The sequence below is a fragment of the Punctularia strigosozonata genome (assembly GCF_000264995.1).
Source record: "Punctularia strigosozonata HHB-11173 SS5 unplaced genomic scaffold PUNSTscaffold_13, whole genome shotgun sequence".
Lineage (NCBI taxonomy): Eukaryota > Fungi > Basidiomycota > Agaricomycetes > Corticiales > Punctulariaceae > Punctularia > Punctularia strigosozonata.
The window spans coordinates 520,794-533,426 of record NW_006767445.1 but is presented as its reverse complement, the minus strand read 5'-3'; the positions used below and the strand labels follow the sequence as shown (position 1 = coordinate 533,426).

Here is a 12,633-nt window from a genome sequence, read left to right as displayed (position 1 = left end):
AGAACGAGATGAGACTGAAAGGGTGTGGCCAGAATACGCGGGCGGATACCTCTGTTTATCAGTGTGTCTGCTATGTTCAAGTTGTGCCTCTTCGAGAGGATCCTCCACAATCCTCAAACTCCTATCCGCACAATCCATGCACCTGCTCATGCTCGCTGCCTACTGGTTCCAACTACCCGACGGTATGCATCCGTCCTCGATGCTCATTGGTCAGGAGATCCGCCCTCGCTCATGATCGTCCACTTTGTCCGATCACGATATGGATATCTTTACAAAAACCGTGTCGTTCCGATTTGTTGCGGCGAACTCCCTAGACCATCCGATTGGTGGCAGCCCCACCGAGTCTCCCCGGCGAGGATCAGTCCCCCTAGGCCTCACTCGACAGCGGCACCCCGCACCGCTGATGGCCCGTTTTCCGCTCAGATTCTGGATTCGTCGACAATACTCACTTACGCGGGCAAGGCGAACGATCTGCTCCCGAGATTATATACGCGCACGACTTCACCGCGCAGCCGCCCGTGTCTCTTCGACTTGGTTGTGATATGGCATGCGAATGATCCTTGGTCTCCATATCCATGCGTCGCACGACCCTCGACTACACACGTACCTGCGGAGCCTGACCTCAATGGTCCTTGTCGAGTTCACGTTCTGAAATGACGCACGGGGCCACGCTGGGCCTCATCGGAGTTAGCGAGCAAGCCTGAACCCGTATTTTCGATTCACGTCCTTAGCTCACGTTTACATACTTTGCCCGTCCGCACAGCGCTTATCGGATCGGGCGGTCGAGAACGTTACCTGAGTTCCCGTGTCGATACATTCCGTTCGGGCGTTTTGCCTCTGGTGAATCTGTACGTACGCGCTCGCGTACATGAGCCGGTAAAGCATAATGGCACCCGTCGCCGTTCTCGTCGCAATGGCGCCCAAGTCCGTGCGATGCGGTTGCCAACCACTGTCTCCAATCGCCTGTACATCCATCCCACTCCTCCCTCTGTATCCGCTCCATGTGCACTAACGGAGTCACACGTAACACTCCATTCATACCTCTGTAGAGTAAGTACACGCTCTAGAGGGGTGCCTGAGCATCCTCAAACTCTTGAGCTAGGCTCTCTACCCAACTTGCAGCGCGTTTCATATCGCACCGCTTCTTCCCCCGCACGCCCACGTTTTAACCGCCGCTTCGTCGCGTACGTACGAACCGCTCGCCAGCATCGTGAGTTCCTGCATACGACCCCGACGACGACGCATCTCAGGCGGGTACGATATGTTTTTTCCTTTCCCCTCACGCATCCTACCTCCCGGCTTTTCATCAGGAAAAATCGGACTACCGAAAGAGTCGCTTATTGGGTACCGAAACCCTCAAAGCCACTAAAATGAGCACGTTTTACTACGTTCAAGGAGGCATTTAGCAAATCCGGTTTTTCCTGATGTTCCGCCGGCTTTTATTCTAGATGTCAATCCGGGGCAGAAGAGCACATTTCGATGTCATGTGTGCCACGCCCGCCTCAGTCGTCGGAGCGGCGTGAGACGCCACGTCGAAGGCGTTCACCACAGGATCAAATTCGATTGTCGACGCTGCGACAAGATGTATCAGAGGATCGAGCAGAGAGACAGACACGGTGCGTGTTCTAGGCTCCCTCTTTCTTTTCCTGCGATAGGACGGTCACTTGATCCTTGGTCTTGACCCTTCAGAGCGCGACAAAACACGGTTTGGACTTGAGAATGGACGGTCCGAGTCCGAGACAGCAGGCTGTTGAGAGACGAGGGCTGCGAGTTGCCTGACTCCGCTGAAACGAGCGCGCAGTTACAAAAAAAAAATGTTATTGGGGGACGGTGGCCGCCTCGTTTGACCACGCGGATATAAATTACAATCCGAGGCGCCGGACGCGAAGAGGCGAGCATTCGGGAGTTTAGCAGCAACGAGGTGCTATGTAGCGTGATAAATTCGAGTTAAGCGACGCGAAAGGCCTCCACGACGCAGAATAATGCATGAATCCGGGCATTCCTTAGGTGCTATAGATACAGGACGACACGCATGACGTACGGACTGCATATGCACGATCAGAATACTCCGAAGATCGATAGCAATAGCGATATGTCACTCACTGGCGTATCGCGCGATTTTCGCTCTTCATGACACCAAGTCCAACAAGGATACGGGTAATCATGCGCGTGCAGAGGTATCTGAACTTCGTCGTTCTGCGGATAAAAGGCCGTAATGCCAGGGATCCGCCCGCGAGAAAGCTGGACCAAGAGCCCGCCATAGACTCGATAGACTCGACCGTTCGGTGACTGTCCCAGGAACTCGAGAAACATTGGGTCGCTTGGCGGCGGTCTTGTGCTGTAGTGTCCCCTTTCATGGCTCTTGCACAATCGTTCGACTCGCTCGCAAACCCCGAGGCGCTATGCACGCAGTGTGAGCCAGGGTCGCCCGGTCAAAAATGATGCAACGCGGTCCTTACGCTATGCGACTGTCATCTTATTCCTCGGCGAACAGCTATGCGCGCGATCTTGCCATGGAATGTCCATCAAATTTCAAAAGTCTAAGGCAGAGTAAATGGTAAGCAAGGATTGACAGCGTCCATCGAGCAGGGGCGCATCCGACCAATCTCTTCGGCGGCGGCTTTGGCCGGGACCGGACTCCACAGCAGGGAAGTACCTTCTTCCCCATGTCTGTCGTGATCAATGCAATGACGACGATGCAGGGAGAAAGTCGCTTTCGCCCCGTCAATGTAGAGATAAGCGCAGGACGAAAAGGGGGGAGGCGAATCCGACGAATGACTTGGGTGCTTTGTTTCTCCGGATACATATAGAGGATTTGAGAGCCCGGCTGCCGCCTCGGCCTCACCCTGACACAGAGTGATGGCGATTCAATAGGCGCTGATGTGCCCCCCCCCCCCCGGAGGCTGACCTTCAGCATATCGGTGCGAGGAGCATCCACTTGGGGGACATGAGTTCTACAGCATCCATGATACCCTCAATGTTCGAAGGCCACCTGGGACTACGTATGCCTCTATGAGAGCATGTCGTCAGGCTTCTAGAACAGATGGCGCAGTCGAGGTGCAGAGACATATCACCAAGACGGGCGCAGCGGAGGGTTGCTGAAAGCAATTGCGCCGTTGGCGTGCTTCTTCGTCAGGCTCGTATCGCCGCCGACGGCGTCAGCACAGCTAGAGTTTGTTTCCGGCAGATGGAATTCATCAGCGTGACCTTCTTGTGGTGCCTGACCAGCTCCTCCATCGTCGAGGACGCAGCCGCTGCGTCAGAGACATCGTAGTGGCGAAGTAGCCGGTTGGGTAGCCGTTCTCGTGGACTGTGAGAGCGAGATTGCGGGGACACGGAGAAGTGCGTCCTGATTGATTTCATCAGTGCCTGGTATATCGCCGAATCTATCGACCCGCACGCCCCGGCACGTTTGCTTCCGCGCCTTCTTAGACGCCCGTCGACGCCGGTAAGCTGTACAAATTGGCGCCCAGCAGCTTATCTACGCCGTCCACGCCTGATGGCGCCATGCTGCGGCTCCAGTTGCTCCGCTTTTGCCACTGTAGGGTGCCTTCGGGTCGCAGCGATGCTATAGCACGGAACTTGCCATCGGCAGCTCGCGCGATGAAGGGGGTAAGGCAAGGGTCAGGGATCGCAAAGCTGACAGATTTCGAAGAGCACATAGTCCGGCCACAGCGCGAAGCTGGAAAATAGCAGACCCGTCAGCCTGATAAGATGCCGAGTGCTCAGAGCACCTATAGCGCCCGGACGACCAGTAACACCGGGTTCAAATTGAAGCCATTGGCATGATCGCAGCGCAGCCTAATCTGCCCTTGTTGGTGCATGCGTGAAATGACGGTATGGTCGCCACGATCGTGCATATATTGTCGAACAAGCAGCCTCGAAGGTCCCAGAGCGTAGTGTAGAGTTCGTGTAGAACAGAAGTAACCAGTGGTTCGGAGCTGGCTCGTCTCTCGTGCTGGCCAGACCGGCTAAACTGAGCCGCGGGGGTACCCGGCTCCTCCAAGCATGCCCTTCCTCCATCTTCTTGCCTGCGCCGTGGATGTTCACCGACATTGCTCAACGAGACGCACAGAGACCGTGAAGTCAAACGCTGTCGGAAACCACTAGGGAATATACTGTGGCGAAATATATGGCCCGCCGCTATGTCGTTTCTCCCCGACGCTGTCGGCTGACGTCGACCCACCGGATGCTGACATCGACGAACGTTGAAGATGGAGTTGGACACCCACGGGTTTAACAATACTTTACACGGGCGTATATAACCTGCGATTCGACCCTGCACTACCCGGTATTCGTTTTCGTATCGCCATCGCCAACCACCATGAGCGCCGAGGCCTTCAAGCCTGCGAACAACGACCAGATCGTAACCGATTGCAAGGAGCTGGAAGCGCTCTTCCCTTCCTCGAAGGAGAAACTACCTCATGTGCCATCGTACAAAGGCAACCAATATCGTACGTTAGTCCCACTAGCTTGTTTCTTCATATTGATTAATCCCGAACTGCTGTTCCTTAGTCGTCAACGGCGAGGTCAAAACGTTCACGAAGTCCACCACCAAGATCGCCACCGCGATCTACGCCGGAGCCGAACGCGTCGTCATCTCCGAGTTTGCGCGATGTGACAAGGACGTCGCGCTCGAAGCGTTGAAGGCTGCGCAGGACGCGTGGGGAAGGGGGCTCGGAGCGTGGCCTCGAGCGACCATCCAGGAACGGGTGAAGGCGATGCATGGATTTCTGCTGGATTACAAGGCGGCCAAGGAACAGATGGTCGAGCTCCTGATGTGGGATATCTGCAAGAGTAGGAAAGACGCGGAGGACGAGATTGACCGGACCATCGGTAGGCTCGTTTCGCTCGTTGTGGAGCGTTTCTCAAACTCATGTCTTACACCGCAGACTTCATCAAGCAGACGATCGACGAGGCTATCAAATTGTACAACAGCGAGACAAAATTCGAAGTTAGCGCCGGTGTTGCAGCGCAGATACGGCATATGCCTGTCGGCGTGGTTCTTGCATCAGGGTCAGTATCGACTCCCGCCTACCATGCATATATGCATGCAGCAAGTTCGTTCCTCTGACTCCGTATCGTTCTACAGGCCTTTCAACTATCCCATGAACGAATGCTACACGACTTTCATCCCGGCGCTTACGGCGGGCAACACGGTCATCGTCCGCATCCCGCGTAATGGCGCTTCGCCACACTTCCCGACGCTCGAGCTGTTCGAGAAGCACTTCCCTCCTGGCGTCATCAACATCCTCTCCGGATCGGGGCGGGAGATCATGACGCCGCTCATGGAAAGCGGCGGCATCGATTACCTGGCGTTCATCGGGCGCAGTACCAGTGCAAGCGCGCTCATCAAAACGCACCCCGAGCCTCACCGTCTACACGTGCTGGCGCAGATGGACTCAAAGGCACGTACACATGCACGGTTCCATGGCCGGAATGTTCGGCTAATCGAATGTCTGACAGGACTGCGCCATCCTGCTGGAAGACGCGGACGTCGCTCTGGCGGCCAAGCATTGTGCCTCCGGCGCGTTCTCCTTCAACGGCCAGCGCTGCACTGCGATGAAGCTCGTCTGGGTTCACCGCTCGATCGCCGCCGAGTTCGTGCCCAAGTTCGCGGCGGAGGTCGACGCGATGAAGATCGGGATGCCGTGGGAGGACGGGGTGAAGATCACGCCGCTGTGCGAGGACGGCAAGCCGGACGGGATCCGGGACTTCGTAGAGGACGCGCTGAAGCACGGGGCGCACATACTGAACAAGAACGGGGGCCGGTTCGCTCGGTCCCTCGCGAGCCCGACGGTCGTGGGCCCGGTGACCAAGGAGATGAAACTCTGGAGCGAAGAGCAGTTCGGGCCTGTGTCGCCCGTTGCCGTGTTCGACGACGTCGAGGAGCCGCTCGAGTGGGTCGCGAGCTCCAAGTATGGGCTACAGTCGGCCGTGTTCGGGTATGACCCCAGGAAGCTGGCACGCGTCGTGGACGCCCTCGCGATGCACGAGGGGAGGGTGAACATCAACTCGCCTGATAAACGCGGGCCGGACGTGTTCCCGTTCACAGGGAAGAAGAACAGCGCGTTGGGGATGACGAATGCGAAGGAGGCGTTGAAGCTTTTTGCGATCCCGACGATCGTGGCGACGCAGGTGCAGGACGAGAGGAGCCTGGCGGCGGTGGAGGGATTGATCCGGGGCGGGGAGAGCACGTTCTTCAACAACAAATTTGTGTTCCCGCCTTCGTGAAATAATGCAAAGGAGAGTCGTACAAGAAATATAGTATACCTGTACAGTATTATTCGACTGGTGTAGTAACAGACCTTCAGGAAGATCGTCCCGAAATGGCTCGGCGATTCCCGGTATCTGCGAACCAGTGGGAGTCGACGTAGCACGCTCTTCAAGTCTTTCGCTACAACGACGACGACGACGATCTTGCTCGAGCTGCAAATTGTCCTCGACTGCCTTGTGAATTACTCGATACCATTTTCTCGATTGATAGTACGGAACAGCATGGAATATACCACACATTATCGAGCCTGGTATTGTGTTTGTCAAAGTGTATCAATCTCATTGACACGCCAACGCCCTATAGAGAATCTTTGAGCAACGAGTGCTCACATGGCGTAAACGCATACAGAGGACTTGTTGGCAAATGACCATGGTTCGTCGTACAAGCCGCCGATATCGATACAGCTTCATAGGCGCCGATAGCCTCTTTATGGCTTGCCCTTGGCGACAGCTTGTGCTGGTCTACTGCCGCTGCCACTTGTCCGCTCTGTCCAGCCTCTTCATTCTGCCTCGTCGAACCCACCATGGCCGACGTCGCGGTCCATGTTGAAGTCAACGATGCTTTCCTTATCGCCCTCCAGCGACGTTACGACAAGTTCACTCCCGAAGAGCTAGCATGCTTCCAGTCCTGCTCCCTTGGAGAGCTCATTCTCGACCTCCAGCGCATCGATCGCGCTCATAAAGAAGGGAGTCTTGCCCGGCGCTGCATAGACCGCCTGGGCGCGGTCCTCCAAGGGTTGCAACGGTTCTTCGCGACCGTCGATACTCTCGTATCCTCGCATCCGGATGTTGCAGCCCTCGTATGGGGTGGCTTACGATTCATCATCGCCGTACGTCCGTAACTTATCTTGTGTATCTCTCAACTCACCGCAGGTGCAGGTTGCCCAGCGTGCCCCTCGATATTTCCAGACGATCACGGAAACCCTCGAACGTATCGCCGGTGACCTGAGCTTCTTTCAGGATTACGCCACCAAGCTCTACGTCGGCCAGGTCTATGTTCAATATGCGCTGGCCAACGTCTACGGTGATATCCTCGACGTCTGCTGCTGTGTCCGGCGCACATTTCTGACCAGATCAGGCCGTCCTCGTCGTACGTCATTGCTCTCGCTTGTGCTGATTCGCGCGTTCACCCTGTCACCCCAAAGACAACGCAATCCTGTTGCTGTTGCTGCGGTCACTCAGTCCGATTCGTCGCGACCTGGAGAGTATCCTTAATGATTTCCAGAGGCACCAGAAGGCGCTGAAGCGAGCCACACTGCATGGCGATTGGGAGCTATCGAAGAAGGAGAGAGACGCTCAAGTGCGTTTCAGGCTGCTCACGCAAGAGCAGCTTAGTGACCTCCGATTGGACGTGCAAAGGTTCTCAAGCAGCGTATGGCTGTATAACAAGCACCTGCGGAGTTTTTTTTTTTAGGCAAGTCGTCGGAGGCGTGGGTGTGGCGGAGTAATCTACAGTGTAAAGGCACTGCTTGATGCAGCCGCACTCCTTGATGCAAACGACAATTCCACACGAAGGAAGTGTCTGAGAGTTCCGAGATTAAATCATGGGGTAGATTCATGCTTGAATATACTAGATCCGAGTTTTCTAACGAATCGAAGCACTCTGATTTTCCAAAAATCGTTCACTTTCGCGAACAGGCTGTTTTGAGTATGTACCACAAGATGTGCATCCTGTTTCGCTTCCAATTACAATTGGATAACCTCCACAAAGCACCAATGCATTGTTTTATATCTTGGGTGCAGTTTTCATTAGTGACATAGGATCATCTGTGGCGGGTAGCAACTCAGAGCCTATCCTGAAGAGCGGAGGGTGATGCACCAACGCACGACGCGCCTTGGGAGCGTGTGAGAGCTTACCGGCATAAAACGACGGTGTGACCCGATGTGATGGCTGCATCAGTTGCCGGGAGCACTGCCACTGCATCAACGAACGTTTTCTGCGTGCCAGGCCTCCCCTGGGCGGATCAACCGTCATTGCTCACTTCCGCCCAGATTTCATCCGAAAAAATTTGTGTAATCTGGAAGTAGTAGCTTACATAGTTGTAGGTGGTCAAAAGAAAGAGAATGTGGCATGTGCGAAGTGTAGGAGCCTGCCGGTTTTGAGTGCATCAACCAGTGCCTTTACACTGTAAACACGTCACCGATCAGATAAGAGATAGGTTCTCAATTGAATCAGTCGGTGAGGCCTTCAGTTTGAGTAAGAGGATCGTTCATTCAATAAGTATCCAACTATTCTAAAGATGTTTCATACAATGAAGCATACCATAGAACCAACGATTACTATCTAAGTCATACACGGGAGCTCCGAGAGCTCGATCAGCGCGAAAGCGCTGTTTATATTCTAATCGGTGGGTCCTCGAGTGAGTCGGTATAAGCAGATGCTACGCCGATCTACGATAGACCACGCTAATTGAGGGCGTTCTACAGTATTCTACTTACATCTACTCACGCTCGTTACGCAAGTGGTCTCACCGAGTCGGGCCAACTAGCTGTGAGAGCCCGGGTGTTGTTTGCCTAGCCATTCAAAGATACACTATAGATGAACGAACATAACGAGATTCACTGATGCTACGCGGCGCTCAATGGGTTTCACTGTATTTGATGCCTCATCGCGAACATTCGTCATCTCATTCTGCACAGACGGACACGCACACGGCTAATCTAGGCTGGGCAGCAACTACTTATTGCTTCATCTCCAGATCTCTCGGGCGCCAAGAGTGAATATACTTTCGTGGCTGGGGGGGGGTGTGAATAGGATCGGCAGGTTCCGGCGATCTGAATCCGCTGCCGTCGGGACCTGATTCACCTTCCAGTCTTGGCCAATGGGCGATCGGGAATCACGCTCCTCGGACTCTCGCTGAGCTCAACACAGTTGCATCCTATCACAAACTCAAAGCCATTCGCTCGTTCTCGAGGTTCGGCGAGTTGATCGACGACCATCAGCCGTATTTGTTGAACTCCATTGACCCGAACAAACTATCGCAACAGCGGCCATTGTGCGCCTCACTCGGGCTGGGCCTGATGGAAAGTAATATATGTTTTTAGTGATCCTATGCATAGAGGCATATCAGAATGAATCAGGTCCTGCTAGGCACCGCCGTCATCAGAGAGATAGCTCGTCGGACGACCATGGGAAAAGAGCAGGTAAGGCGATTTGACGCCGTCGGGTGGGAAGAGTTCAAAACGGACCGAAGGCGGAGGTTGGTTCGCCCGAGCACACGCGGTTTTCATCCCTCCCTCCTCCCTCCTCCCTCCTCCCTCCTCCTTCCCCTCCGCCCGCGCCTCGTGTGTTCCGGCCGCCTGGCCGACTGTCGCTCCTTTGGTCGCTCCATTCTTGTCTGGCGTCATCCGCCTCGTGTCTGGACTGCTCATTGTCCTTTTACTGCGACACTATCGACGTACCCCGAATTCACTCTAGAACCGAGAAGCAAGCCGAGTCAAGCCTACAAAGACACCAAGGACAGCGACCCCCCTCGCTCTTTACAAGTACCTCCCCAACGCATACATCCACGCATATATCCAACCACAACCACAACAGCAAAATCAACAGTCAAGATCACACGCACGACGAGCACGAACGTCACCATGTCGGCCAACTCCACATCGACCGCAAGCTCGACCGGTGCAGCGTCGATCGCTGCCAAATCTCCCCCGGACCCGACGGCCACCTTCGTCGCCCACATCGACATCTTCTTCCTCTCCGTCTTCGGCGTCTTCGTCCTCTACGCCCTGCCCCGGTACGTGTCACCCGTCTCCAACCTATCCCCCGCCTCACCCCCGCATCATCTCACGTCACTCACACTGACACCCCGCACACAGGTTGATCACCCGCTTCTGCCACGCCCCGGAGTGGTTGGCCGGTACGGTCCTGCACCGCGTCACGACGACGACCGCCCCCTTGCACCACCGCTCCGGATCGCAAGGCTCCCGACAAGTCCTCGCGCGCCCCCGACGCGCGCAAGGTGGTGAATCCTTCCTCCCCGTTTCGCCCACCGGCCCCGCCGCCTCGGACGACTCTCACGCCCACCTCGTCCGCTCGCCTACCTCCGCCTCCTCCTACTCTACCACCACACCCGCCTCCTCCCCGTCCCGGACCGCCTACGACGAGCGCCACGTTCCACCTCACTTCCCTGCTCACTCGACGCATGTCCCACGGCTCGCCCGGCTCCTGCGTGCCTCCTTCCTCGGCACCTCGTACACCGTCGGCTCGCTCCTCCCACCGCTGATCTACCTCGTCACCCTCATCTACGCCGTCTTCCACGGCTCCGAGCCGTTCACGGACCCGATCCGGTGCGGCTACCTCGCCGCCTCGCAGCTCCCGCTCGTCGCCTTCCTCGCGCTCAAGAACTCGCCCGCGGGGCTCCTGCTCGGCGCCGCCGCGTCCTACACCAATCTCAACTACCTCCACCGCGTCGCCGGCCGCGCCGTCATCTTGCTCGTCAACGTACACGCGGCCGGGTACGCGTACAAGTGGGCGTTGAACGGGACGGTGCGCGAGGAGCTCGCGAAGGGGTGGGTCGTGTGGGGCCTCGTGGGGCTCGTGTGGGCGGATGTGATGCTGCTCACGAGCGCGAGCATCGTCAGGCGCAATGGGTACGAGGTCTTCAGGGTGTACCACACGGTCAGTGTCCGCTTATACGCGTTCCATCATTGAAATTCCTAAGCTAAAAAAAACCGCACGTATGTTGATTCCAGATCGGCTTCGTCGTCATCCTCGTCGCGCTCGCCAACCACGCGTCCAAGCTCGCGATCTACGCCGCGATCGCGGCCATCATGTACGCCTCCGACCGCCTCGTCCGCGCGCTCAAGACCCGGCTCGCGACCGCGACGATCCGCGCCCTGCCCGAGATGGGCAGCACCCGCGTCGAGGTGCGCGGGCTGAACGCCGGCTGGCGCCCGGGGCAGCACGTCCGCCTGCGCGTGCTCTCGCTCGGCCTCGGGCCGTTCGCGTGGGCGGAGGCGCACCCGTTCACGATCCAGTCCGTCGCGCGCGATCCGGCGGGCGAGGGCCTCGTGCTCACCGTCAAGCAGGCCGGCAACTGGACGCGCAAGCTGTACGCCCTCGCGTCGTCCGCCGCGTACTCGCCCGCGAAGGACGCCGGCGACGCGGAGGAGAAGGGCGTCGGCGTCGTGGGCGATGCGGGCAGGAACGTGACCGTGATGGTCGAGGGCCCGTACGGCGGCCCTGGGCACACGCTGTACCCCAGCTTCGACGGCGCGCTGTTCGTAGCGGGCGGGAGCGGGATCACGTACGCTCTCGGTTGTGCGCGGGCGGCGGTCAGCGAGGCTCGGCGTGGCCGAGCACGCTGCGGCGTTGTCAGACTCGTATGGGTAGTTCAAGATCCCTGTATGTCCCCTCTTTTTTTTTCCGACTCGATGAAGCACGGACTGACACTCCATGGCATAGCGAGCATCACGCCGCTCCTCCCGCTGTTCTCCGCGCTCGCGCTCGACTCGCAATCGTCCGCGCCGAGCAAGACCAACCCGCACGTGAAGGTGGACGTGTTCTACACCCGCGCGTCTGCCTCGACCTCGACCGAGCTCGCGCGGATGTACCTCCCGCCCGGCGTCACCCTCTCCCCCGGCCGGCCGAAACTGGCCAAGATCATCGAGTCGGTCGCGGATCGCACGGGGTCTGTCAAGGCGCGGGAGGACCGGGCGATGAGGAAGGACGCCGCGGGTGAAAGTGCGGTGATGGGTCCCTGTGGGCTTGTTGTCGGCGTGTGCGGCCCGAGGGAGATGGGCGCGGAGGTGCGGAGCGCGGTGGGCGCTTTGGACGCGGAGGTGACCAAGATGGTCGGAGGTGTCGAGGTTCACGAAGAGTGAGTGCTTATTTGACTCGGTTGTCGCGGCGGCTGATATGGCCAATGGCAGGGTGTTCTCCCTCTGAACTTTTAGACGTTGTCCTCGCTTATGACAGAAGACGCTCTGTGCTTTAAGAGCGAACAAGACACGAACGGAGAACTGTATACTTATGTGTATATCCCGCAAGTCCGCACTCTGTCGGCTTACGCATTATCATCCCTTTCACCTTCATCGTCATCTTGGATCGTCTTTGTTGTCGGTTGATTACGTGCTGCTCGGTACGGCACGCGCGCTCGCTCGACGCTCGGCGCACTCATCGCTCTGGAACTAGTGTTTGTGGTTATCTCTTCCTATTTGTCGTGGACGACGTCTTTCATCGCTCGACGCTTGTTGTTCTGTATCCGACGCATGTCCTTGGTTCCCATTAGACGTGACTTTACAACGGAAATTATCACCGCTCGATGCTTCTGCTTCTATTTCACGTTGTCCGATGCTCGCTTGGGATGTTTTTAGTAGTTCGTGCCTCTGCACGGTTGTATCACTAGTAGCCAT

General features: G+C 56.9%; 4 protein-coding genes across 4 annotated transcripts; all 4 read left to right on the top strand.

Annotated features, from left to right (window-relative positions):
• The first annotated feature begins 1,738 nt into the window (after nt 1-1,738).
• On the top strand, nt 1,739-3,798 carry PUNSTDRAFT_54880 (uncharacterized protein). Its single transcript, XM_007387242.1, has 4 exons — nt 1,739-2,044; nt 2,104-2,400; nt 2,460-2,540; nt 2,603-3,798. The coding sequence occupies exons 2-4, from the start codon at nt 2,356-2,358 to the stop codon at nt 2,858-2,860; spliced, it is 384 nt and encodes a 127-aa protein (XP_007387304.1). The 5' UTR covers nt 1,739-2,044; nt 2,104-2,355; the 3' UTR covers nt 2,861-3,798.
• A 388-nt stretch (nt 3,799-4,186) lies between these two features.
• On the top strand, nt 4,187-6,309 carry PUNSTDRAFT_107166 (aldehyde dehydrogenase). The gene is made up of 5 exons (XM_007387241.1): nt 4,187-4,454; nt 4,516-4,836; nt 4,893-5,016; nt 5,093-5,408; nt 5,467-6,309. Exons 1-5 carry the CDS (start codon nt 4,325-4,327, stop codon nt 6,232-6,234), a joined length of 1,659 nt encoding a protein of 552 aa, XP_007387303.1. The 5' UTR covers nt 4,187-4,324; the 3' UTR covers nt 6,235-6,309.
• A 491-nt stretch (nt 6,310-6,800) lies between these two features.
• On the top strand, nt 6,801-7,491 carry PUNSTDRAFT_137596 (uncharacterized protein; the record flags this gene model as incomplete). Its single annotated transcript, XM_007387240.1, has 4 exons — nt 6,801-7,106; nt 7,156-7,314; nt 7,350-7,366; nt 7,422-7,491. 4 exons carry the CDS (start codon nt 6,801-6,803, stop codon nt 7,489-7,491), a joined length of 552 nt encoding a protein of 183 aa, XP_007387302.1.
• Nucleotides 7,492-9,861: 2,370 nt separating this feature from the next.
• On the top strand, nt 9,862-12,102 carry PUNSTDRAFT_115913 (uncharacterized protein; the record flags this gene model as incomplete). Its single annotated transcript, XM_007387239.1, has 4 exons — nt 9,862-10,013; nt 10,096-10,897; nt 10,972-11,623; nt 11,684-12,102. The coding sequence occupies 4 exons, from the start codon at nt 9,862-9,864 to the stop codon at nt 12,100-12,102; spliced, it is 2,025 nt and encodes a 674-aa protein (XP_007387301.1).
• Between the last annotated feature and the right edge of the window lie 531 nt (nt 12,103-12,633).

What these genes read in the sequence shown, in the direction of transcription:
- PUNSTDRAFT_54880 (XM_007387242.1), top strand. Translation starts at nt 2,356, where the DNA reads ATGGCTCTTGCACAATCGTTCGACTCGCTCGCAAACCCCGAGGCG. An exon ending in CGCTCGCAAACCCCGAGGCG is followed by an intron (nt 2,401 to 2,459) that starts CTATGCACGCAG and finishes CGCGGTCCTTAC; the next exon opens with GCTATGCGACTGTCATCTTA. An exon ending in GTCCATCAAATTTCAAAAGT is followed by an intron (nt 2,541 to 2,602) that starts CTAAGGCAGAGT and finishes GGCGCATCCGAC; the next exon opens with CAATCTCTTCGGCGGCGGCT.
- PUNSTDRAFT_107166 (XM_007387241.1), top strand. Translation starts at nt 4,325, where the DNA reads ATGAGCGCCGAGGCCTTCAAGCCTGCGAACAACGACCAGATCGTAACC. An exon ending in CGAGATTGACCGGACCATCG is followed by an intron (nt 4,837 to 4,892) that starts GTAGGCTCGTTT and finishes CTTACACCGCAG; the next exon opens with ACTTCATCAAGCAGACGATC. An exon ending in GGCGTGGTTCTTGCATCAGG is followed by an intron (nt 5,017 to 5,092) that starts GTCAGTATCGAC and finishes ATCGTTCTACAG; the next exon opens with GCCTTTCAACTATCCCATGA.